The sequence below is a fragment of the Symphodus melops genome (genome assembly GCF_947650265.1).
Source record: "Symphodus melops genome assembly, chromosome: 2".
Lineage (NCBI taxonomy): Eukaryota > Metazoa > Chordata > Actinopteri > Labriformes > Labridae > Symphodus > Symphodus melops.
The window spans coordinates 11,696,168-11,720,601 of record NC_136692.1 but is presented as its reverse complement, the minus strand read 5'-3'; the positions used below and the strand labels follow the sequence as shown (position 1 = coordinate 11,720,601).

The window sequence follows — 24,434 nt, the reverse complement described above, 5'->3', positions numbered from 1 at the left end:
CATTTGAGGTGTGTTAGAAGATAATCAATATGCAGTCTTTTTGTCTTTTCGCATTCATATTAAGAGAGAGAGCGTTCTGCTGCTGAACGCTCTCTGTGTGTGTGTGTGTGTGTGTGTGTGTGTGTGAGTGTGTGTGTGTGTGTGTGTGTGTGTGTGTTCACCTTTTCTCCAGGTGTAACAGATATTCTCCACACACAGTGTGTGTATGATGGGTATCCGTTGGGGTAACCAGGAGATGAGAAGTTGCCTGTTGACTCTTGGAGCGTCTCACCACAAGCTGCAACGTACACAAACACATGCATACAAAACACACAGACATGTTTATGTGGTTAGTCCCTCTGTCAAGCATCACCCACTCAGCTGCTTACTGATACTTATGATCTGTACATTATCAAGAACACATGGCTTTTAAATTCAATTTTACTCTCAATCTTCTATTGCCTCTTTACTGAAATAAATGTGCAACATATTTTGTGAAAACAACAGCTTCTACACAGTTTAAACTGTTATGACGTGTATTTATGATACAGAAAACAGTAAAGGGATTAAAGTAACCCACTCAAACAAACTCACATTTCATGTTGCTTTTGGCTTCTTTCAGATTTGCATGTTTAAAGCAGCAAACGTGTATTGTGTGACTATACATTAGAGTTCCCACCACAGTCACAAAGCAACATTTAGGATTCCCTTGAAGAAGAGTCATTTACTGAAACATTAACAGATTTTAAGACGAAAAGAGTAAGAAAATCTGTTACAGCTGTGTGTGGATTAGAGTTAAAATGTTCAGACAATATTGCTCTCTTTGTTCTTTATTCTGAGGTTTACGCCGTTGCTCCCTCGCAAAAGGAGGTTAGCCAAATGTGCCCCTCCTATCCCATCATGCATGCTGTTTTCCCCCACAATGCCCCGGGGCTCTGTTCATCTGTCAGTGAATATGGTATCCCTCAAATATGACCTTATAAGGTTGAAGTTGTCTCTATTTCCAGCTGGGACATGCAAATAGTCATGTTGCTGCTCCAGCACCAAAATAAATGTAGTATTATTATATACTTAGTGTTGTTTATTGTTTTATTTAAATTAGTAAATTACTGCCATACATCAATTATATGAAACTAATACACCGTTTGAAATAAATAAAGAAGCAGAAAATAATTGAATACATGCATAACAATATGATGCAACAAACACTTTGGTGGTTTTATCCGATCTGTTTGTCTCAGATAAAATACATCATGCACACACAGTGACCTAAAGTGTGAACTCGTCTTGGTGGTTGTTAGTGTAAGTGCGTGTGCCAAAAAGGGGTGGTACCATTTTTAGTAATGAACATTTGCAACATCGCCATATGATCCAGATCACGTCAGAACTATACAACAGGGACACTAGTGACAGCCAAAGCAGCACGGGTGTGTGCAGGAACTAAGGAAAGGAGGGTTTTTATGTGGGTGAGACTCGAAGACAGAGAGGGAAGCATCACATGGAAAAACATATTACTCAATTTCACTCAATGCCTTGGAGAGTAAAGGGGTGGGTTAATTTTACGACAGTAAACAGATGTCATCTTTTGCTTCAACAACACACACATGCACATTGCTATTCACACTGTGGTTTCATAGTAAATATATCAGTACCTGGACATCTATACAGCTTCCTTGCCTGTGCAATGTCTCCTTTACTAAGCCTGGTTCGCTGGCCGATAGCAGGCCTGACCCCGTTTTCATCTCTGGATGGAAGGATGGTGTCGAGGAACATCCCCCTGCAGGGAGTAGAGAAGAGACTTAACACACATTTCTAGGAAATCAAATAAAAGGTTTCAACATGCATTTTTCCTGAAAATAGCTCATTATAAGTTATGTGCTGAGAGCAGAATGACCTAATGACCCCACAAAGGTGGAGAAATGTGTTGTCTCATATGTGGAAACCAGCGATCACTCTCACTGTCAAAAAGATTGACATGATAGGAGTCTAACGTGAAAACATATTGTTTGTTTTATTGCAATGGTGGGTAGTAATTTCATGTTTCTCCTTTAGTAACTCCTCAGAACAGACATTGGAAATGAAAAAGTCGGTTTTTGCCACTTGCGTAACTGATTTATTCTGTAGACTCAACACAAGTCAATGGATGAGATTGTGTCGGTGGTTACCGTGAGAAGGTATTCCTGGCGTAGTGCATGATGCTGTCAAAATCATATGGCTCCCCCAGAGAGTTGACCTCTCCCGGCTCCATCTTGAGAAAGTTATATTCCTGGCCTGAAAATCACACATATGATAAAAAACAAAAACAAATGTGCATTTACAAACAGGCTGAGCAGCAGCATTTTTGTCTTACGTGTTTTATTACATTTAAAATCACATGCATTTACATCATTCAAATGATAAAGGCTGCATAGACGTGGCATTTAAAGGACATTTTCTACACTGGTGCAGCAATAATAAATATTTTTCTGAAAAACACACTGTTCAAGTGCCAAATGATTCGATTAATCACCTGTTTGATTGCTTTGTGCAAAGAAATCTTGATTCATATTGTTGCTTATTGATTCGTTCTTATGTGAAGCAGTTTGAGCGACATTATAATTATATGAAAAGTTCTGTGCAGATACAGTTCAATTGATTGACTGCAGTGTTTGTGTGGCAAAGAGATGGTTTAGGTGTCTGAGGTGGTTCAAACAAATTGCATTCATTTGTCTCCAGCCAGAAAAGCAACCCTGAAAAGGACTTCAAATAGACCCAGATGCATTATGGGTACTAAGTCTCACCTGGCTGAATGTTGTCCCGGATGATGGTCACATGATCATCACGGTCAGGCCGTGTGTGCTCGTGCCAAAATCCAATGACGTGACCCAATTCGTGCACCACAATGCCAAACTTGTCACAGTTCTTGCCTATAGATATGGCTTGGGGCCCGTTTCCACGACGACCCACATAGGAACAACACCTAATAAGGATAAGCAGGACGTTGATAGCAGTGAGATAGGCATATTTTTTTTTTCTTACTACATATTTGGCATCAGCAGTACTGTATTAACAACCCCCCCACACACACACACACACGCACACAACGGCACACTGTTTTCAGGATTTCCTGCCCTGTACTACGTCCACCAGAGGAAAAGCAGTAGGATTTATTGACACACAACTCTCTGATAACGCTGCAGTTTCATAGTCAAACTGAGTAAGCTGTGAGACTTCACACTCCGCTGTTCATAGAAAAACACACACACACAGAAACACGCACTCAGCCCTTTTTTCTGTTTAGCTGAGACATCCGTGCCAGGCTAACAAATCTGATTAAAGTTATCCAGCTAGATAATTGCAGGGCGAGGATCAGGAGTGACTGGAGTAGATAGAGGTTGGGGGTTTTTTTTTGTATTTAAAGCAACAGTTTAGGCACCAATACCACACCGACAATAAATGCCACGCTCAAACTGTAGTTCTTCTCTAAATCATGACTTTTATTTCTACACATATCTGTCTTTTTATCTTACTGGCCTGCAGGATGTCAATCCAAGCTGAGGGTATTTATACATCAGATTAAAGTGTCTAATCTCTGATGCAGCCAGCCTATGACAGGACACGAGACAACTGCTATCATCGGTTCACATGCAGCTCTCACACTAAACTCCATTTAAAAATCTGATTTCTAAATGGATTTTTTTTCAGAGCTCAACAGGGCGGTGAGTTTGCTGAGATGATCGTTGATCATTAACAAGAACAAATGAAGGTATTAATAGAAACAGTTCAACAGGTGCTTAATGGAACAGGAAATACTAAGAAATAAAAAAGTGGAAACAGAAAAAAAAATACTTAAACTATAAATTTCTGCAATTTGTTACTAACCAATATCCGTACAAAGAGATAAAGCCAAGGTTCAGGCTGCTCTTAAACCTTACAACCTAAACCAGTCAGTAAATTGTAACCACTGTACAAACACAATATGACCCCACCGTGCTGCCACTCCACAGAACAATGCACTTCTGCAGACTATGAACAAAAAAGAAACTGCCCTTACATACAAAAACTTAGAGTCTGCAGTGTGACTGGAAGGATGGGGAAACAGGAGCAGGACAGGAAGGAAAGTGGAGCCATTGTTGAGTGACCGTATCGTCTCTCGCTGTGACAAGGTCACTGCTGCACTCTAGGCACACACATACACACCCACACGCAATCACACAAACGCTTGGAGGTTCAACACACTCACCCACAGGGTCTGTAGGTGAACACGATGTAGCTTTCCTCATCCGTCTTCTCAATAAACGTCACACACGTCTGTTTCTCCCAGTGACGCATGGCCTGTTTAAACATGGCCCTCTGACTACCTGAAACACACATTTCACATCCTACTGTTTCACACTCACACATCCGACTGTTTCATTTTTTAGCAGTGTCTAGCGGACTCGCTTACCAGTGAAGTTTCCTCCTATGACGTAGGGAATGACTCCTCCAGGCCAAATTCTCTCCGCTCTCGATGTGGCAGCTCGGGGAATACGGCTTTTTACCACGTTTCCAGTCTTCCCACCTTTCCCTGTTTGGCTCTTGGGACCTGGGGATCCTTTGCTTGAGTTCTTCGGGAGGTATTCTGACAAAGAAAGGGGAGAGAAACATTCAAATCTACCTTTGCTTTGATTATGATGTGTGTCTTCCAACAGAGTAAATACAGGTCTATCACACATACGGTTTCAGTCCATAAATGGATCACAATGTTTCTTTTTATATGTGACCTTTCAGAGTAAAATCTCAGATGAGAGGAAAATAAATCTCAGAGAATATAGTTACGTTCTATCGCACACATTTGACCTTCTGATTAAGCAACAACCAACTCTACCAACTGAGCCACAGCCGCCCTGCATCTCATTCGCCACTCCACTCTCTCCCTGTTTACCAACTCTATACACTGACCTGTCTCTGCACTAAAAGCATAAATAGTAATAATACTTCAAATGTTCTTCTATCACACTGAACAGTTGACTGATCTTGGTCAAACTCTTTAAGGTAACTGTGGAAAACAGCAAGCAAACCTGTTCTTGATTGTATTTAGAAGCAGTTCAAAAGCTGCTTGCACAGCAGGATTTGAGTTCACTTAGTATTTAATGAGAAGTTGGTAAACAGTTTCCGCTGTGAGATGCATACATCTAAGAGGGTTCTGATGCATGTGTGCAACAAAGTTTAGCATTACAGATTTGTAACTTATCGGCCTTATCTACTTTCATTGGAATGATGTTTTAGTTCCTTACCAAAGCCAAACCTGCGTATTCTCTCTAGCAGCAGATATAATGATCCTCTCTTCTTTGCAACTTGATGTTCCTCCAGGCCACCTGACACACACCAAAGCCAAGAATCAAAACACAAACAATACACAATAAATGCTGATATCCTCATGCGGCCCCTTCCACTTCCTTCCTATCGAAGCTGCTTATGAGAGGGTTTCAGAGGAAACGTGAGAGAAAGCGGTACATGATGATTACTGAGTGAGAGTGAGACGTTGAGTCCACTTACCAGATGTGTGCCCCTGCCGGGAGTGTGTGCGCATGTGTGTGTGCTCTGTCAGGTCTATCGTCCTGTCGATCTGAAACATGCGCAGGTCCTCCTCGTCTAAAGCAATGTCGCCCCAGAACACAGCTGCAAGTAAAGAGAAAACATTAGCTGTATGCAGACTTAGCAGGTGAGCTAATAACATTATCATCATCTTCTTCCCCAGATCAAGTTCCTTTTTTTTTTTTTTAACAAATCCTGAGTAGTTGTAGTTTCACTCTTTCCCTCCTTCTTCCTGCCGACTCACACCACTCCAGGGTCTCTTGTCCTCATCCTCACACCCTCCTTTTCTCCCTCACTTTACCACAATCTGCCTTAAGCTTTCAGCAGACAAAATCCCCAACCCCCCCCCCCCCCCCCCCCCACCTCCAGCATTTCATTCTGCATGTCTAAACAGATTCTACAATTCGATATCAGAGCCTGATCAATGTATCAGTCAGTCAATATAATCGGCAAAATGTGCCAGTGAAAGGAATATGGTATATCACAACAAGTCCTCCAACCTATATGACCGTATAGGTCAGGGGTAGCCAACCCTGGTCCTCGAGAGCCACAATCCTGCATGTTTTAGATGTCTCCCTCTTCCAACACACCTGATTCAAATGATCAGGATTGTTATCAGGCTTCTGCAGAGCTTGATGATGAGATAATCATTTGAATCAGGTGTGTTGGAAGAGGGAGACATCTAAAACATGCAGGATTGTGGCTCTCGAGGGCCAGGGTTGGCCACCCCTGGTATAGGTCGTCTGTCACGTAATACGACCCATAGGAGTGTTTCCTATTAGCGCCCCCTACTGGCGAACGGAGAAATGCCAGTAAATCGTCACCCAGCACCGTCACACTGCTTGATGTGCTTACCAAGGTAAGTGGTAATTAAGTATTCTTTTGAGGGCGGTGTTAGGGTTAGGGGTCAAACGTCATTCGTTGACGAACACACATTCACCAGATTGTTATTAATACGTCCGCCAGATGTCGCTTGACTCTAAAACGTAAATATGGGTTGTAATTTGACGCTTGCACAAACGACCAGTGGAGTCGTGTTTTGTGGAGGACAGGTTTGTATATCAGCACAATTAGCAGAGCGTCCGGACTGAGGTGTCCAAACCAGGCAGGACAGGCGCAGACTGGCGTTTTTGAACACTGGAGTGTACATTATGTGACTGATGGGGCGTCTGCAGCCAGCCTCAAGTAGACACTCGATGCACTACGGCTTTGGCTTCATTTTCCAACAACAGAGGTTGCTGCTTGGTTGTATCACTGAAACATAAGATATGTCTGTGCTTCTATCATGTACCTCTGAGAACATTTTGGATCCTCAGTTCCCCCTGTTTCCCCCCTTTCTCTCTCACTCCCTCTCCTCTATCTAAAGTAAATCCTCCAGCCCTAAACAATGAACTTCTACTTGATAACCATCTCTAAATGATTAGCTGAGTGCAGTTACTGCTCTCCTAGGGGCTTTAAGACACTAATACATTAACAATGGCATGGGAGAAGCTTGTCACTTAGCTAATCAGGATTGCCACTAAAGGAAACAGGGGGTCAGCATGCCATTGTGCTCAACTCTGGGCTATTGTTACAGTGAGGAGCTAAAACCACAATGACCACAGATGGTTTACAAATCACAATATCAGATCGAGAGATGGAGTGTGACCTGTTCAATTGTGCTGAATGATATGTTGGTGATAAAACGTTTGATGTAAAGGGTAGAGCTGCTATTATCAATCTACTATATTCTACATTTAGTCTTAAAGTTATCATTAAGTTGAATGATGTTGTAGCTATCAATGCCAATCGAGACTAAACAAGACCATCTGCTTTATAGTGTGGTAGAGTGTTTTGAGGATTTGGGCTGATGATGAACACGATAGAGCACAGTGTTATGAGCAAACGTTTAAAGAATGTGAGTGAAAACTTGAATCAGGTGGCACGAAAGCCACTGATGCTGTTATCTATATGAGCACTCATGGAAGCCTCTCCTAGGATCAGATTGCTTGGTCAGAACAAACTGTTGCATAATATTAGATTTTCATTTTAATTTGATTCAAATGTCATTGACAACCAGTTGTCCAAAGCTAGCCTCAAAAGAACCGCCGTCATATTTGACATCCAATAGAATATTTCACTTTTTTCCTCGTTAAAAAAGGTCTCTCTACATTGTCTTTAAATCTAAAGCGTTCTCATCAGTTCTTGTCATTTATTTGATTATCTGTTAAATGTCCCAATAAATGTTGTGACTCATATCACTGCTGGAGAACTTTTTTTGATGCACTTTAAATAGCTTAATTTAGAAGTGAGTGAGTGAGTTGGAAAGTTACACAGAGAAATGTGTTGTTATAAAAGGGTTTAATTTGATTCTAAAGAGGTTGATGTCATTGTGGCTTTGCCAAATAAAGCTTAAAAGTAACACAATTACACTAGTTGTTATTCTAAGATGTGGTATTAAAAGCAGCTGGTATAAATATCTATTTGACAATCAAATGACACTTTGGGTTACGCATTTTTTCCAGTCAATTAAAAAACTCCATCAAACTACCAAATGGGAGCAAAAAATCTACTTCAATCTTGTCTGTAGTAATTCTCATAAATGCAGATCATACATACTGCATCACAATTTGACACAAGATTCTCTTGATTTTGTTTCAATTTGATGTGTGTGTGTGTGTGTGTGTGTGTGTGTGTGTGTGTGTGTGTGTGTGTGTGTGTGTGTGTGTGTGTGTGTGTGTGTGTGTGTTTGAGACATCAGAAAGATGTCACAAGCAGAGATACAAAGCAGGATTACCGTTATAGTAAGTTTATCCCATTGATTGTTGGGGTCTTGTTAATCCATAGAGATTCCATAAATAGCTCAAAGTCAAACCAGTGGGTGAGAGGGGATGAAGACAGAGATGCAGGGAGTTGCAGGAGGAGAAGTATCGATCCCAAAAACCCCAGGATGCCCCAGGAGACCTACATCATGCTGACCAGGGCCTTACTGTTCGCCCTTCAGCAGGGGCACTGCAGCAAACACACACACACACACACACACACACACACACACACGCACAGCAGCACACGGGCAGACGTGCATACACACAAGGATAATGCACCAAACACAAACTGAGAGGCAGACATCCCTCACATGCATCCAGCACCTCCTACCGTGCTGGTCGTTTGAAGAGAGAGCAGACTGACTTGTGTTGTATTGATCAACTTCTCAGGACTAATGTCGGCTCTCCAAAAGTTTACTTTGCAGCTCAATAAAAAATGTCAAAGAAACACCCTGCAGTGGCTTTGTGTTCCTGTGTGTGTGTGTGTGTGTGTGTGTGTGTGTGTGTGTGTGTGTGTGTTTTCTTTTGTGAGTTTTCTTTTTCAGCTTATCTTCATGCAGAAATTTCTATTAATAATTTCTGAACAACTTAGTCCAGGTCTATATTTCAGTATTAATGTACCACAGCCCAGCATCTACAAACAGACCACATGTGACCCAGAATCAGAATCATTTTTTATTGCCACGTACATTTACACATACAAGGAATTTGTCTCGGTGCAACAACAGTTAACATGGGACCCATGACTGTGTGCTATGTTTGCCAACAAACAGATCAAATCAACTTACAAAGACAATTACAGAGAAGCTTGTCGGAACATTCTTTGGAGTGATCTATCAGGCTTCCCCATCATGTCTGACTCATATACCATGCAGGGTTCAGCGGGTGCAAGAACTCTACTTACCAGCACGCACTGTAGAAAGTCTCTTGTTGTAGGAGGACTTAAGTGTGGTAATAGTGTCTGCTACCCAGAATATTATTATTTCTTGTCTGAAACATTATTGTTTCATACATTTTCCATCCTAGAACTGAAGGTTGTGTACTTCAGACTTGGTTGGTCAGTCACTGGCCCTTTAAGAAAAACATTTGTCTCTCTTGCAAGTTGATCTCAGATTGTCTGGTGGCTGTTGAGCTGCATGGCGCTGTCTTTATTCTTTGAGATATACCACATTCCTCTTTGATAATCAATTGTAAACGGAAGCTCAGCCGCTGTGATTCTTTTACTGGAGTCACACCCTCAGCTCTTTTTAGCCCAACTGTAGAGGCCCTATCTGTTACATGCAAAATGTCAGATGTTAAGGTTTGAGGAGGTGTGATTATGGGGTAGTTTTATTGAATTTGGCATAGACCTTCCTCATTATACAGAAGGGTTTTCTGCGGGACATGGAGATATTTTAGCCTATTTGGCACTTCCAAAGTTGTAGGCACAGTTTGGGAAAGGCCCATTAGCAAGGACCTTAAAGACTTCGTTAAATAGTTTAGGAGCCACTTGATTGGCCTGCACTAACTAGCTCAAATTATCTTTCAAAATGTGACTTTACACCTGAGAAAGTGTTGTTTTTCTTTCCATTCAAATATTCTCATATTCATGTTGCTCTAAGCAGGGACTCAAATGTTCCCTTGACATTTAACACTACAATGCAATACAGCAGAGAATTGTGCACTGCTGAGTTGTGCTCTCATGCTGTAGGCACTGGGGTGAATCTAACACAAACACATCTCACAAAGCTCCTCATTAAGCAAATATAAGGTCACACTGCAGGTGGTTTAGGATGGAGCCTGTGCATGTGTATGAACATGTGCAAGTATGAGCACTTCCTTTTTAGTGATATTATTATAGTGTATGGAGCTTTGACTGTGAACGTGCTGCAATATTAAACAGAGATTATCTCGGTATTGTTTGAGGATTTTCTCCAAAAGTAATCATTGTGCGAGCTGCTTGATCCAAATGAACCCTTTGTGGGTGATGCCAGGTGCTGCAGTGTGAACGCAGTGTATACTGGCAGGTTTTTCAGCCTTAATGAACAAGACTCATATACTCATATCACAACTTGTGAAATATCTTGTTTCCATTATCTTTTGTAATTGAAAGTCTGGTTCAAGCTTCCATCTTAATTCAAATATGTTAACCGTGTCAAGAGGAACGTCAGCACAAGTTAATAACCTTCCACTAAACTTAGTACCTTGTTATTTTTTTTAAGTAAAATAGGTAAAAACAATTCTCCCCTGGTTCCAGGTTCTAATTAAAAAATATTAAAAGTTCTGAGCTTAATAGCTTTCAGTTTTGTATTTATTTAAATTCATCTCCTCACTCTGCTTGTTACAGAGAAAATGACAAATTCCATTTAAACGACTGTTCAAACCAAAAACCTTAATAACTTATTAGAAACATGCCAAGGCTTTAAAGGTCAAATAGAATCAGTTATATCTGAACCAGTTAGCTTGCTCACTTCCATCGCTGCAACACCTGTTGGGTTTGCTTTGCCTGGTAAACAGAGGGGTGTTCATAACAGCTGTGTGGAGGTGCTTTAAAACCACCTTCTAAGATTGCATGTTTCCTGAATGTCTGATGTCACAGTAAGGTCATTTTATGATTTCATTCAGTAGCTGTGTTATTTATTTCAGACTTTGGGATTTTAAGTGAGTTGAATTGATACCCAATTAGCATTTGGGTATTTCAGAAGATATGAGAGCCTTTATTAATAGGCTATAGGTTCAATCAATGTTGTGTAGCAGTCATTAAAATAGATAGCAGCTAAACAAAAGCTGAAAACATTGAAATTATTATAAGTCCAATGGTATGTTTTTTAGGTCCTGGAAACCTTCATTGTTACGGCAAACAAACCAAGGTAGGCAAGGTTATTTATATCGCAACATTTTCACACAATACATCAAAAGCATCATGACAGAGGAAAATAGAAACACTAAAATAGTAAACTATCTTTGTAGGTTTTGATGCAATGCTTGTGTTGGAACCCATCAATACTTTGACACCGAGCACACCACAGACACCAAAGTCTTTTGTAGAGAAAACAAGGCATCACTAAGCTGCACTTTAAACAAATTAGTGAGTGTTTAAGGTGGAAAAATAAAGTGCACTTTCACAGTGATGTAAGTTTGCAATGTGCAGAGATGCTGGAGTCAGTAATGTCACGGGTCAGAAATGTGCTTTCAGGAGGAAAAAATGTCGAAGCTCAGTCCAAGCTTACAAAGATCACACCCCCACCCTCCTGCAAGAATGCATGTCAGTGGGAGAGAGAGAGAGAGAGAGAGAGAGAGAGAGAGAGAGAGAGAGAGAGAGAGAGAGAGAGAGAGAGAGAGAGAGAAAGGTGGGGATTATCTCTTCCTCTGTGACAATATGAAATAATCAAGAACAAAAGAGCTAAAGGTTTATACGTGTGTGACAGAAGAAGGACATTTAATTGAAACCGTGATAATTTCACATTTTCAATTTTCCAGACAAGCTCGGCTGATTGTGTTTTCTCAAACAGATGTTCAGTGTGCAAGTGCAGGGTCGAGCATTATGTGTCTGTGATGTCAGTGAGTTCAAACACACTGTAAACACAAGAACACACACACACACACACACACACACACACACACACACACACACACAAATCATATGTTTCTGCAGGCTTAAACACAGTCCAAGACACTGACAAAAATCAAAATACTCATACATACTTTGACACATCACTGTGTGTACAGTGGGAATTTTTGTTCCCTGAAAAGGATAGTCAAAGTTTCTTCATGTATGTACACAGCTTAAAACAGATGGCAGAGCAGTAAGGTGAAGAATAAGAACAAGCAACACATTTCTATCAAATCACATTTCTATCTCCTCTTTATTTTAAAGATTTTATTTCCTATTTTTCCTCTAATTGCTTTAACTCTGCTTATAGCCTCAATTTCCTTGTATTGCTTGTACAACCATTAATGCGTTAATTAATTTGTTTTTTATTGCTTGGATGAGGTTATTTGTTTCTGTCTCTATATAAAGTCTCTCTTTTAAAGGTTATATTTTATTACACTGCTTTCATAGCTTACAAAGTGGCTAATGTTTTATCATGTGACAAACAAACCATCCTAATCATATTACTGACAGGGACATTTTTCCACAGCAGGTCACATGAAACATTTGGGACTCAGTATAATCATGAGCGTGTCGTGGCCGTGTGCTCTTACATGAACAAACATGATATGAATTAAAGGTAACGGACAGTGGTGTTTATTATTTCTTACAGGTTTGAAGTTTGTGTTGAACCACAAACCCCTCACTGGAGGACGAAGAGTAAAGAGTTTAATGGAGGGATTTATAACGAATAAATAATAATAATATAGTATATATATATATAATAATAATAAAGTTGTTATGTTGATCTCAGAGATGAGACACATCTCGTCTTTCCTTTCACTAGAACAGTCTACTTACGCAAAGAAATCTTTCCAACTATCATGTGAACCTTTCAGAACTCCAGATTTCCTTTGACGTTCACTCAGTTTTCTGCTTCCTGTTTTGTGAGATTGTACATAAGACTATCTAAAAGCTCATTCTAAATTTTTGGAATGATGTAAAACCAAGTGAGCAAGTCACAACTAGCCTTTTTTGCCGAGAGACAAGATTATAATTTGAAGCCCCCAGCATCCCACCACCTTGGAAACTTAAGAAAAGACTCACTAACATTAGAATAAAGAACTAGATCACAATCTCCCCATATCTGATGGGCACATTGAATAGAGTATAGAATATAAATATATAGAATATCTTGAATAGAGTTTGGATGTTTGTGTTATTATCTTATACAAATCATTATTATTCTTAAGATTTATTAATATTGGTTATTTCTAAATTCATAAACACTAAAAATACACATTTTCACAAATGGTTCAAACAGTGTAGTGTTATTTTATACACTCTTGGCACCCTAATCAATTCTATGTTAATGCTTTTTTTAATCAAAGAAAAAGTGCAACTATTTAAGTGACAATTGCTATCATTTGGCATTTAGAATCTCATTCAGAGTTTTTATTTTAAGATGTTTAAGATTGTAAGATCTTCAGTTAAGATGCATCATCAGGTACAGTGCAGTGTGCCTTCATGTCTAGCTACAAGGTCATGTACAATCATGATAAATCAACAATAGTTAATAAGAAGTTACTTCACAGTCTTCATTTCCAACACATTCTACCCTCTGGACTGATCATGACTAGAGAGTAGAGCGTGAGCGATGTTGTCAACCTGGCCCTATGTGTACATTAAGATCACATGCATTGCCACATTTAACATTTATTTTTCATGTGAGACTGTGCTAGAGCCGCTTAGGACTTGGCGCCATTGGTCACAGCCTGTACTGCCTATGTCTTTAGCTGGACCTGGTCACAACTCTTTATTTTATTCTGACATTGCAGAATTGTCTTTGTCAGTGAAATGACTTAGAGGGTGGTTGGCAGTAAGGCCAGCAGCACTAGTGTTGAAAGTTTGTTTAAGCAGCTATAATTAATTGTTTTAACACTCTTTAAGCGTCCCTATTTCAGTCATGAGTGTATAGACTTGTAATTATGTTTGCAATGTAAAGAGGAACACAACAATTGTGTACTGATAGTTTTCATTTGTTTATCAGGTTGAGGAAATAAAGAAACTAAGAGATACAAGATTCTCAACAGAAAAAAATCCAGTCTTCATAATACTGATGATTCTGTACATAATGAGTTTTCATTGAAAAAATCCTAGCAGATTTAGAGGTAAAGATGGACCACACACAGACCTCTCACACAACTTTCAAGGACCAGTGGATGATGTGGCACAAAGCCAGCAGTTGGAAATCGTTGCCATTTGTAGAAGTGCCTGATTCCTTTGACTTCCAGGTTTCTTGAATTATAGCGAAGGGTAAATTACAAGTCAAAAGAAATAGTGTGTGGATTAAAAGTAACCTTGCAAGCATTTGGAAACTCTTTTTACTTGATAAAATTATAGTCAGCTTTGTAACATACCAGTAATTTTAGTGGTAATTGTAATTTGGGTTGCTGAGTTGTGGACAATTTTAACCAGCATAAAAACTAGCTTTTGTTCGATTGTCTTGGAAACACTGTACATGCCACTGAGAATATCATGCTATGGTTATCTAGAAGTTCTAATTTGAGGGCAGGTCAGCTGCTCAAAGTTCAGAAAGATGTTTCCCCATGACTCTTTTGACTCTAGATACTCCCATTTAACAGCAAGGTTGGCTAACAACCCAAAAGCTCAATAGAAAAGGTAAAAACTTTAATAGAGGTTTGAGAGATTGGGACTCCCCACCAGCTAGTCAGAACTGAATAAACCTTTTAGGTGGGGTGTTAAATCTTTAAGACCCTAAATCAAGGCGAGCTGCACTTGAACACCATCATAAAAAGAGTATTAAAAAAAAATCAAATACAAACAATATGAAGCTAGCTAAAAGTGAGGAGATCTACGTCCTATGCTGTAGAAAGACATGATCTGTGACCACAGCTGAGTTCAAACAATTCAAAGGACAAGTGGGGGAAAAACTGAGTTTGACTGTAAGTGAAGGTGGCCTTGTACAAGAATGGCTTTTGTTGCTATAAATACCACCAGGAAAAGCTAGGTGATATAAAAGCAGGCAAACATTTAATAATTGAGCAATGCGTGGCTGTGGGCGGAGTGATGGTGATGCTGACTCATGGCTTTCTGCAGCTCCGGAACAATGACGCTCCAAAGAAAACAGTGGGCTCGCAGCGTAGCTGCACAGTTTGTGCTGAGGCGGGAATCCTGGAGAAGACTTCGGAAGCTCAGTGGCAGGAGCACTCTGCTCGGGAAAATCCTGTTTAATATAATATGAGTGAGACCGCTGGTCCGCTTACTCACACACACACACACACATTATGCAGCCACAGTGTCAAACATACACCCATACACACATTGCTCTAGTTTCCTTCCTACTGAAGAATGGGGGAAGGGGTGAACAGTAGCCACAGCTCACTATCACGACATGGAAGTCTTTACTGTCCAACTGAAAAACTCAAAAGCACAAAAGTATCTATTCACTGATCAAGATTCCTCTTGGAGCATTCATATAATACTATAGAGTGAGTTTAACTTAAATCTTACGAAGCGGTTTGTCAAATGGTTTAGAAGGATGTGACGAAAATCACGGTCATACACTGCACTTTGTACAGTTGTATTCATATATTTATATATAGATCTATATTAGAAGTGGCATATTGATATGTACAATATCAAACATATTTTTAATAGTTTTGTACAGAACTGCACTTACTATCCCTGTTTTGCTCACTTTTTATCAACACAAAGTTGTTTGAATTTGAATTCAAAACGTATAGGGAACTGCAAGCCTGTAGCCAACTGAATGATACGTTTACGCAAATAGACGCAGATTCAATTTTGGCCACTTGAATTATGGCAAATATTTGAAGCAATCCTTTCAATCTGCAGTCATCCTTATCTTTGGAAGTAGAGGGCCAGGAGAACTCAAACTGAAAAAAGTGCTGTACCTGGCCGTCCCAGAAACACCAACATGGACTGAAGGATGTATCATGGTCTTTAGGTTACCTTTAGAAGAGAACTCATAGGATCAACAGTAAGTCATCTCAGGTGTCCAATCTGTGTTACATCCGGCACTTGAACACCGGACATTTTAGACAATATCACAACATTCAGGTCCTAATATTTTCAGAATTTTCTTTCACACATACCTCTCAGAGGGAGATTTTCAAGCTCGCACAAGTTCAGGGGAGGGGGAGGAATTTGGGCAACATTACTACTACATGTTTAGATGTTTCCTGGAGGCATGCACAACAGTTGAAAAAACATAAGGCGAGCTGTAAAAAGAACAAAGAAGCCAAAGGACTCTCAAAATGAACAACTTCATCCCCCTGTTGCTCTCTTGTGGTAAATGTTCCAGACTATATATACTGTACTGAACTCCCAGCGTTCACTCTGACTTCATGCAGACTTTTTAAGAGGAGTCTGGCAGTCCGAATCAACAGATTTTCCTGGAGCGCCGCGCATTTGTGAAAGAGGCTTATATCAAACACCTGAGTGATGATTACAAGTTGATTCTCTTTTATCTATTAGCACATGTAGCATCATATCAGGTTGATCAGGTTTAATGTTTCAGATGTGAAGTCCTTATCCCTGCAGATCACAGTGGGGCTTTTTGGGGAATATTGTTTAAACCTCTAACAAATCAGCTCATATATAGAAACTACAGCAAAAAAAGACTGTTTCTAAAACACTGCAGCAGTAAAATGCTGCTTTGCAGGTCCTTTAGAAGAATGCTACTACTTAGACTACAAAAAAAAAAAGAACAGAGAAAATGCATCAGAAGCTCTTAAACTGTAGATAACGTTTGAATACAACCTAAGTCTAATCCATGAGTTACTGGAAACAACCGAATTGCAAACATGTGTCTCCCTCTCTAAACCTGAAAGTTAAATTATGTATAACATCTGCACCGGATCTCTACATTCTACACAAAGATTTGTCTGATTTTCAGAATTAGCTTCAGCCAACATGAACCTCCTCGTGTATGCAGAAGGGTGGAGATCGTCCCATAAGTGGAAGGTTCTGTTTTAAGCTCCTCATGGAAACTGTGATGCAACTTTTCATATAACTTAAGTGCTCATAAACTCAACACTAAATCTCCTTAGGACACAGAAAAGAATGAAAACACACTTCAGGTTTTGTAGCGAAAGGATTTGTTTTCCTAAGACTGGTTTAGATTTTGTGCATAGGTTTGCCATTTTTTGAATCATTTAAACAAGAAATAACCCATTATTGCCTGCTTAGTATAGTATTTTGTTGTTGCCATGGTATCGAGATAACCACTACTTTCATTTTCTTAATATAAGGAGTGAAGAAATGTCTTTGTATTGAACATGTTAAGACAGATTGTCATGTAATATAACAAAGGCTCTCTCAGGTCTCTATACCAGCCTTTGGACAGGTTTTTGTGGAAAGGACTCTTTTTTTCCTGGAAAATCGGAAGGATGTCATGTTTATGCGAGACTTCACGTACATACTAAACTGATTATATTTGTTTGGAAAGAAGTTTGCTAATTTCAGCGACTAACAAGCACAATACAATACCAACACAAGGTCCAGGTAAGCACACAACAACTCAAAGGTTTATTCAGAAAAATAAGTAATTTGGGGATCAGGAGGCCACGGATCAACCACTGCTTTATTTCTGACACAACTTTCTATAAAGTCGTCATTGAACCTTTACATTTCTTTGAAATCATAATAGAAATTTTCATCCCCATCATTTTCATCTTTTTTTTTTGCAGCACGATATCCACTATCATCGGAAATCTGGTACTGGAGAATCAAGAGTACGCTGACTAAAGAATTGACATTACATATTGTACTTTACTGTTACTATACACAGTCTATTGTATTGAGAGAAGGGCACAGGTAGTCCATCTTCAGGGTCACTCCTGAAGGAATGACCCACAGCTTTGCACCGTCTTCGAGGTTTGTTTAGCCTTCACTCAGTTTGTGTGAGCTTTTTATGAGAACAGTGATTTGGAAGGAAGCATGAATGACTCTTGAGTGAGCGTAAGAGCTCGTGCGCGTCTGTGTAAGTGTGTGTGTACGTGCGAGTGTGTGTGTGTCATCTCCAGCTGAGTAGCAGGATGCAGACAACCAGGAAGAGATAAGCGCGGGTGAATGGAGGGAGCTCAGTGTGTATGTGTATCGAATGTGTGTGCCTCTGCACATGTGTGTGCCTGTATGGGGAAATCACTTCACAAAGGCCTGGAAGTGTGTGTTCTCCTGTCTACCAGCGCGGGACTCGGAGGAGATAAGCAGACAGCCAATTATTCCCCGTGTGTTTTCCCAGCAAAAACAGGAGGCGGAATACCAACCACTCAGACCAATGCCACAGGGTCAAGCCCGGAATGAGCCGCCACATTTCCATTTCTTACAAGCTGCACACACTCAGACAGAAAGACATAAAGCCATCAACTCTTTACAAACTGACAACAAAATATGCCCATGCTAGTGGTGCAACTACTGTACAACTGTCTTCATTATCTCTTCATCGTTTGATTCATTCTTGCATTTGTAGATGGATGCAGAATTTTAAACAGGTTAATGTGTATTCTCCAAGACACTAAGCTAGTGAATCATTTACATGCATACATGTGATGTGCATGTATTGATTTAACAGGTTTGGTGTTTTTATTGTATATCTATAGAATAAAATGTAAAATGTTATGTATACAACGATTACTTCATCAGGTGTTACTCTGGCTGGGAATGGTCTGTAGGTGTGTGTTTTGGAGATGTGCAAATTGAAGATAACTGTTAGATAGAAATGGCAATTATTTGATTAATTTTCACATTAACATTTATACAACTGTCAATATATGTATTTTCAGAACTGTTTGTTGATGTATATCTTTATAACATTATCCTCTTTATAACATTAACAATTATAAGACTACATGTAACACAGATGCTCATTTCTATATATATACACATACATATACATATACATATATATATATATATATATATATATATATATATATACATATTATTTTTTTAAGCCTGATTTTATGACTGATTTGGCAAACTGTCCTGTGCATGTTTCCCTTCGTTGAGTAGCCATGACACGATTGCCTACATGTACCAGGATGCATTGAGCATAAGCAGCCACAACCTCAGCTGTGCTCCGCAGCGCACAAAAGAAATGTTCAAATTAACATTTGAGGCTATTCTGAGGCCAATTACCCCAAAGTGCACAAAAAAGCAGCAAAATTGTGAGGGTTAGATACAGGCTTTAAAATGTGTAACACATACAACATGCTGTTTTGGATGGTTGTTTGTGAAACTAGATCTGCTGTCTGGTAGTCAAATTGTGTGGAATAAAGCAAGGCCAACATTTAATTTACATTTAATCTGAAAACAACATGCACAATGTGTACTGTAAATGTGTTGGTCTAGTTGAAGTCCAGAGACATTCGCTGCATTAAGCACCCCTCCGCCCAGTTGCAGTGCTTAAAATTAACATTAGTGTATGCCAATAAAATATTTGATATATCATGTGCATATGAGTTCACCGAAGAAGAAACTGAAAAATATCTGAAAACGGGAGTGTCGTGTGTGGATTTGCTTTGAGAGATCTAAGCTGTACATATGAATACATCTTTTATGTTCACTGATATTTGCAGCAAATAAAAAAAACTGTTTTCTCACTCAGTTATTTTAACCTACCAGAGTTACTCAAACATATGTAGACTGACTGTCTCCCTGTGACCTGCCAGGCTCCCAATCAAATACACAAACAGACACTCACAGGGTAAGGTCCCAGCATAACTGAAAACCAGAGAGTCATGGGAATGCTATATCAACATAAAATCACCCACACAGAGTAGTAACATGCACATGAATAACACACACACACACACACACACACACACACACACAAACACACTGAGCAGTGTCAGGTTTGTATATTTGGTATGAGTGGAATGTGTGTCGGTCAGCGTAACGACGGTCGGCATTCTGGGTGGACCTGTTATCACTGCAACGTGTCATCAGAGACAACATTAGGGCAGCAAAGTGCCATTTAAATAAGACAAGCGGGAAGACATACATATATATAAACACATTTACACACACACACCGAACAGTAATTGTTACTAAAACAATGACAGAAAATAGGCTTACAACATTGCAACAAAAACAGGCAGAGAGGTTCAGCCTCCACCTGCTCTGTAGGAATGATGCTGATGTAGCGAGAGAGGTTAACATTCAGCAACAATCCTTACTGCTCATTGAGCTTTGCTACAAGGTCTGCAGGGAGTGATTATAAAAAGCTTCTTTTTTTTACCTGAGGAAAATTGACACATATCTGTACTAGACACAGACAAAAGTACAGGTGAAGGCAAACATTGCTGGCAACAGTTTGTCTGTGGGTAATATAATTTTACAATGTACTGTTTCATCACAATATATACGCATTATTGTATTCTATTCTATATGATTCTGTTCCTGTGACAAATCAGAAGCCTCTGCTGCTTCCTGACTGGTGTACATAAATAAAATAAATAAAATGTACTTTAGTAATCCCAGGGAGGTAATTAGAATGTTGCAGTAGTCAATGTCATGTAGGGCTACAATAAAAAGGATGAGAAGAAGTCGAGAACGTCATGGCAGAAAGAAACTGTGAAGTGTCCTACATCTGGAAGAAATCCAAACACTTCATTTAAAACTTTTTAAAGCAAAAGTTCAAATTTCAAATGGTTGTATTCTCAAACATGCTGTATATGCACATTTATATGCACAGTTTATGAGATGCAAATTAAAATCATACTGCATTGGTAACTTTACTTAAGTATAAAATGTAACACATAGTTTAAGAAGACCATATGGTACAAACTAATTGATGATTATGTACAGGCCATATCATTTGTTGTAAAATATTAAGAGTGAATCTCCAGTCTTTGTCTCTAAATAAATGAGTTCATTTGGGTGGAGCACAGACATTACACATAGGAGTCCTGTATTAAGCTGAGAAAAAAAAATGCATTTTTGACTTCCAGTTAAAATCAGTGACAACAATTTAACACTTATTTTATGAACCAATTACGAACAGCTTCTTTCTTTCTTGATACACACATTGTCTTGTGATTGCAGCCAGGGTTACAGAGTAGTTCCAAAGCAACCCGCAGCCTGTCATTAAATGTCCAATTTTTTTTTTATCACTGCGTGTGTCTGTGTGTATGTGTTGGAAAGAGAAAAATAGTTTTGGTGCACTTGAGTCCAGCTGTTTCTCATCTACATTGATGGTCGATTTAACATCTGGACGCACGCGAAAACATGCACGTCTAAATATGCCTCATTATTTCGCCTGCAATCACAAAAACTCTGCACACATTAGATGAACGCACTAAATATGTGTGCGTGCATCTCAGGAGTGCACGGGTTTATAGGACCGTCCCCGGCAGCACGTGTCATCCACCCGCGGGATCACCACCGGTAGGCTACTGACTTATCGGTTGTGATGGGTGGGGAAACGGGGGCATCTGGATGATTGCGTAGACATGCACACACACATAGAGCCGCTGTCAGCTCTCATAAATGTGCCAGCTCAGAGCCAGTGCGCTCGAGGGTAAATCATATTCGCAAAAATACTTATTTTCACTTCTATTTTTACAATTTCAAAAAAACAAAACAGACTCACCAGCTTTGCACGGGTCTTTGTAGTCAATGGTCTCCGCTTTATCTTCCTCGTAGTAATCATAGTCTGGCTCCTCGTAGTCGAAACAGTTAGAAATAGTCACTTTGCCCCAGAAAGTCAAGCCTGCAAGCACCAGCGTGATCCAGCGCATCTTAGCGGCCAGTGCCGAGGGCACTTGGTCCATCTGAGGACTCAAACCAACGATTAAATGCCTCTCTGCTCGTCTCCCCTGCTGTTAGGAGATGGTCAATCCACTCTCCAAAGAAAAAACCGGCAGCAGGAAATTAACGGCTCATCGTGAAGATCGCTCTCTTCTCTGACAGTCAGATTTTATACTGTAAAGGTCGCAGTAAGTTACTCTGCCCAGCTCTCCTCCATGGTGAGAGTACACGGAGGTGCCTTTCTGTCCGTCAGTCAGCAAGTGTCCTCTGTCCTCCGCTGTGACTTCGCAGGTGAGGCTGCTGTGGGTAAAGAAACAATCACAGAAAGAGACAGTGAGGGGGGATCAGGAGTGGATGATCCCTGAGCGTAAAGACGCACAGCGGTGAGTATGAGTGCTGCTCACACAAGTAACATCGTATCTCAAACCAGCCCTGTTGGCTCACTCCCTGGCGTAGTGCAATGTCTCCCTCTCTTCTCCCTCTCTCTCTCTCCCTCTCTCTCTCTCGTGTGTCCGGTATCGTTGCGTTACTCTCTCCCAACCCGAGTCAATGCACCGCCTACACACAACCATTCAGCCAAATACCTGTACTGTTCTACCCAAGTGGTGCAGAACAAAAACTTCCTTTGCCCTCTTTTGTTTTTATTCATTTAGCCTTTTCTACTGATTTTTTGTACAGTTTTTCGCTTAACAACAGTAATAACGCAACAAAACAAAAAGACTCCAACTATAAATTGCACACTTTGAATAAACCTCAGAAAACACGTCGCTCAACTAAGCGTGGCATATAGAGGAAACGCGCACTGATCTGACAGGTTATTGGACCTCGACTCACATGGATCCGCAACTGGAGAGGGAAACCGGCAGCGGTAAAAGTAACAAGGGGGATATAAATTGGCCTGTGGGTTTTAGTATCCATCAGGCCTTATAACCGGTGCGTATTTGGTTGTTATATGGCTATCTAGAGGCAGGTGCCAAGTAGGTGATAACCAAACCATAAATGCCCAGAGTGCAGGGCTTTTAGTTGCCTTTACAATCATGACAAGTAGTTTATGTCATGGAAAGCATGAAAGGGGAAAAAGATCCAAGGGTAGATTATTTGCAACTCAGAGCAAATAGGTTTAGAGAGGCGTAGTGCGTAAAAGACGCGAAACAAAACAGTAATTACATTCGCTGTGTTTTGGGTATGTTCTACAATGATGCACGGTATTATTTACCCATGGGTAAATGTTTAAAAAGTTCCTGAAAACAGCACTTAGCCTATAGATATTTTTGCGTATTGTTTCCAATAGTTTTTAGTTAGTGTTCTTTCATTAAATGCGATGAAGATCCTATGACACAATTTTAAATAACGGATTGGAAATATATACGTCCATATCAGTTTGTCATTCAGCAATGATGTCTTCTATAATCTGTCATTAACTCTAACCTTGCCCTGCAGTAGGTCGGTCAACAACAGATGAGTGAGTTCATGTGGGTTCCTGGTCTTCCACCGCATCAGTGGTACTCACAAATTAACTGCCTTTAATATATTGTTCATGTATGTGAAGACAAAGAATCTTTAAAAAAAAAAAAAAAAAGTAGACCATATAATGTCAGTTTAATTTCGCGTAATTTCCACAAAATTTCATTGACTACAAAATTGTCAACAAGCATAATCTCTCAAGTGCAACCTTCAGGCACACACAGTAGACACAAGCAGTAAAAATAAAACAGCAGCAGTTGTTGACAGACAAGCGTTGCAGCCTGCGAACACCTTGTCAAGGTAAATCCTCCTGAGACGAGTTCAACCTGCGTCTCCAAAGCTTACCCGCTGCGTGTACCTGCCCCGGGGCCCGTCAGTTTGCTGCGGCGTCACGAAGCGACCCATCATGCTCCATGTACAGGCATCTTTGTCAGGGGTCTCAGGGGGCCTCCGGTATCACTCGGTACCCGCGGTTCCGAACGTGCCAGCCTCCCTCCATTTATTACCGGGAGATTACCGGAGCGCTGTCTCTGCTGCTCCCGACTAATCCTGCCCTCTGGGAGAGGTAGCGGCGCGCTGACGTCACTCTATCAATCCAGCCGCAAGCTGTCCACTACACACGCCTGGGGCATGGAAACAAATCCCCTGGGGACAACACACACACACACACACACACACACACACACACACACACACACACAAGCTCGCGCACACAAGAGTTTATTGAACACACTCCTAGTTGTTTTCCTAAAATAGAAGACCACCTGAACAATTATAATAATGAAGGGCCTGTACAATTCTTATAGTGCGAGGAGTTGAATAACCACAACCATCTCGTAAAAATAAAAATGTTTGATAACAAATACGATTAGTCTAAAACCTTGCTAATAGCTGAATCAAACTAAGTACTCAGTGCTTACAGTAACATGCTCACAATGAAAACCAACTATGTTCATGTTTAACAGGTGGCCTATAAGTTAACTGTTTGACATGCTAACATTTGCTCGTGAGCACAAAAGAAAAATAACAGCCTGAGATAACGGGGGTTGTATTTTCTATGGTATTGTGTATATCAAATTACTGAATTTGTTTTTTTTACATTTTAGCATATGGAACTAAATATAGGCTTATTCAGACGAGTGGGGACATTCATAATCAGAAAACACAAGTGAAGGTTTGGTTTGTCTTGGGGAAATAGTCCAGACTATTTACATTCTCTGATGTTGAGAATGTAACCTTGAGAGTACGAATGTTTAAATCAG

At 40.1% G+C, this 24,434-nt stretch overlaps 1 protein-coding gene across 1 annotated transcript in view; it reads right to left on the bottom strand.

Moving 5' to 3' along the window:
• tll1 (tolloid-like 1) overlaps positions 1-23,704 on the bottom strand; it is a 42,585-nt gene extending 18,881 nt beyond the window's left edge. The window contains exons 1-10 of the mRNA XM_079334891.1: positions 23,518-23,704; positions 21,551-22,008; positions 5,497-5,619; positions 5,235-5,315; positions 4,406-4,579; positions 4,202-4,319; positions 2,760-2,938; positions 2,145-2,250; positions 1,632-1,756; positions 162-277 (exon numbers count right to left, since the gene is read on the bottom strand). Coding sequence (XP_079191017.1) covers positions 162-277; positions 1,632-1,756; positions 2,145-2,250; positions 2,760-2,938; positions 4,202-4,319; positions 4,406-4,579; positions 5,235-5,315; positions 5,497-5,619; positions 21,551-21,731 — 1,203 coding nt within the window. The 5' untranslated portion in view covers positions 21,732-22,008; positions 23,518-23,704. The remainder of the gene's footprint in view (positions 1-161; positions 278-1,631; positions 1,757-2,144; positions 2,251-2,759; positions 2,939-4,201; positions 4,320-4,405; positions 4,580-5,234; positions 5,316-5,496; positions 5,620-21,550; positions 22,009-23,517) is intronic.
• Between the last annotated feature and the right edge of the window lie 730 nt (positions 23,705-24,434).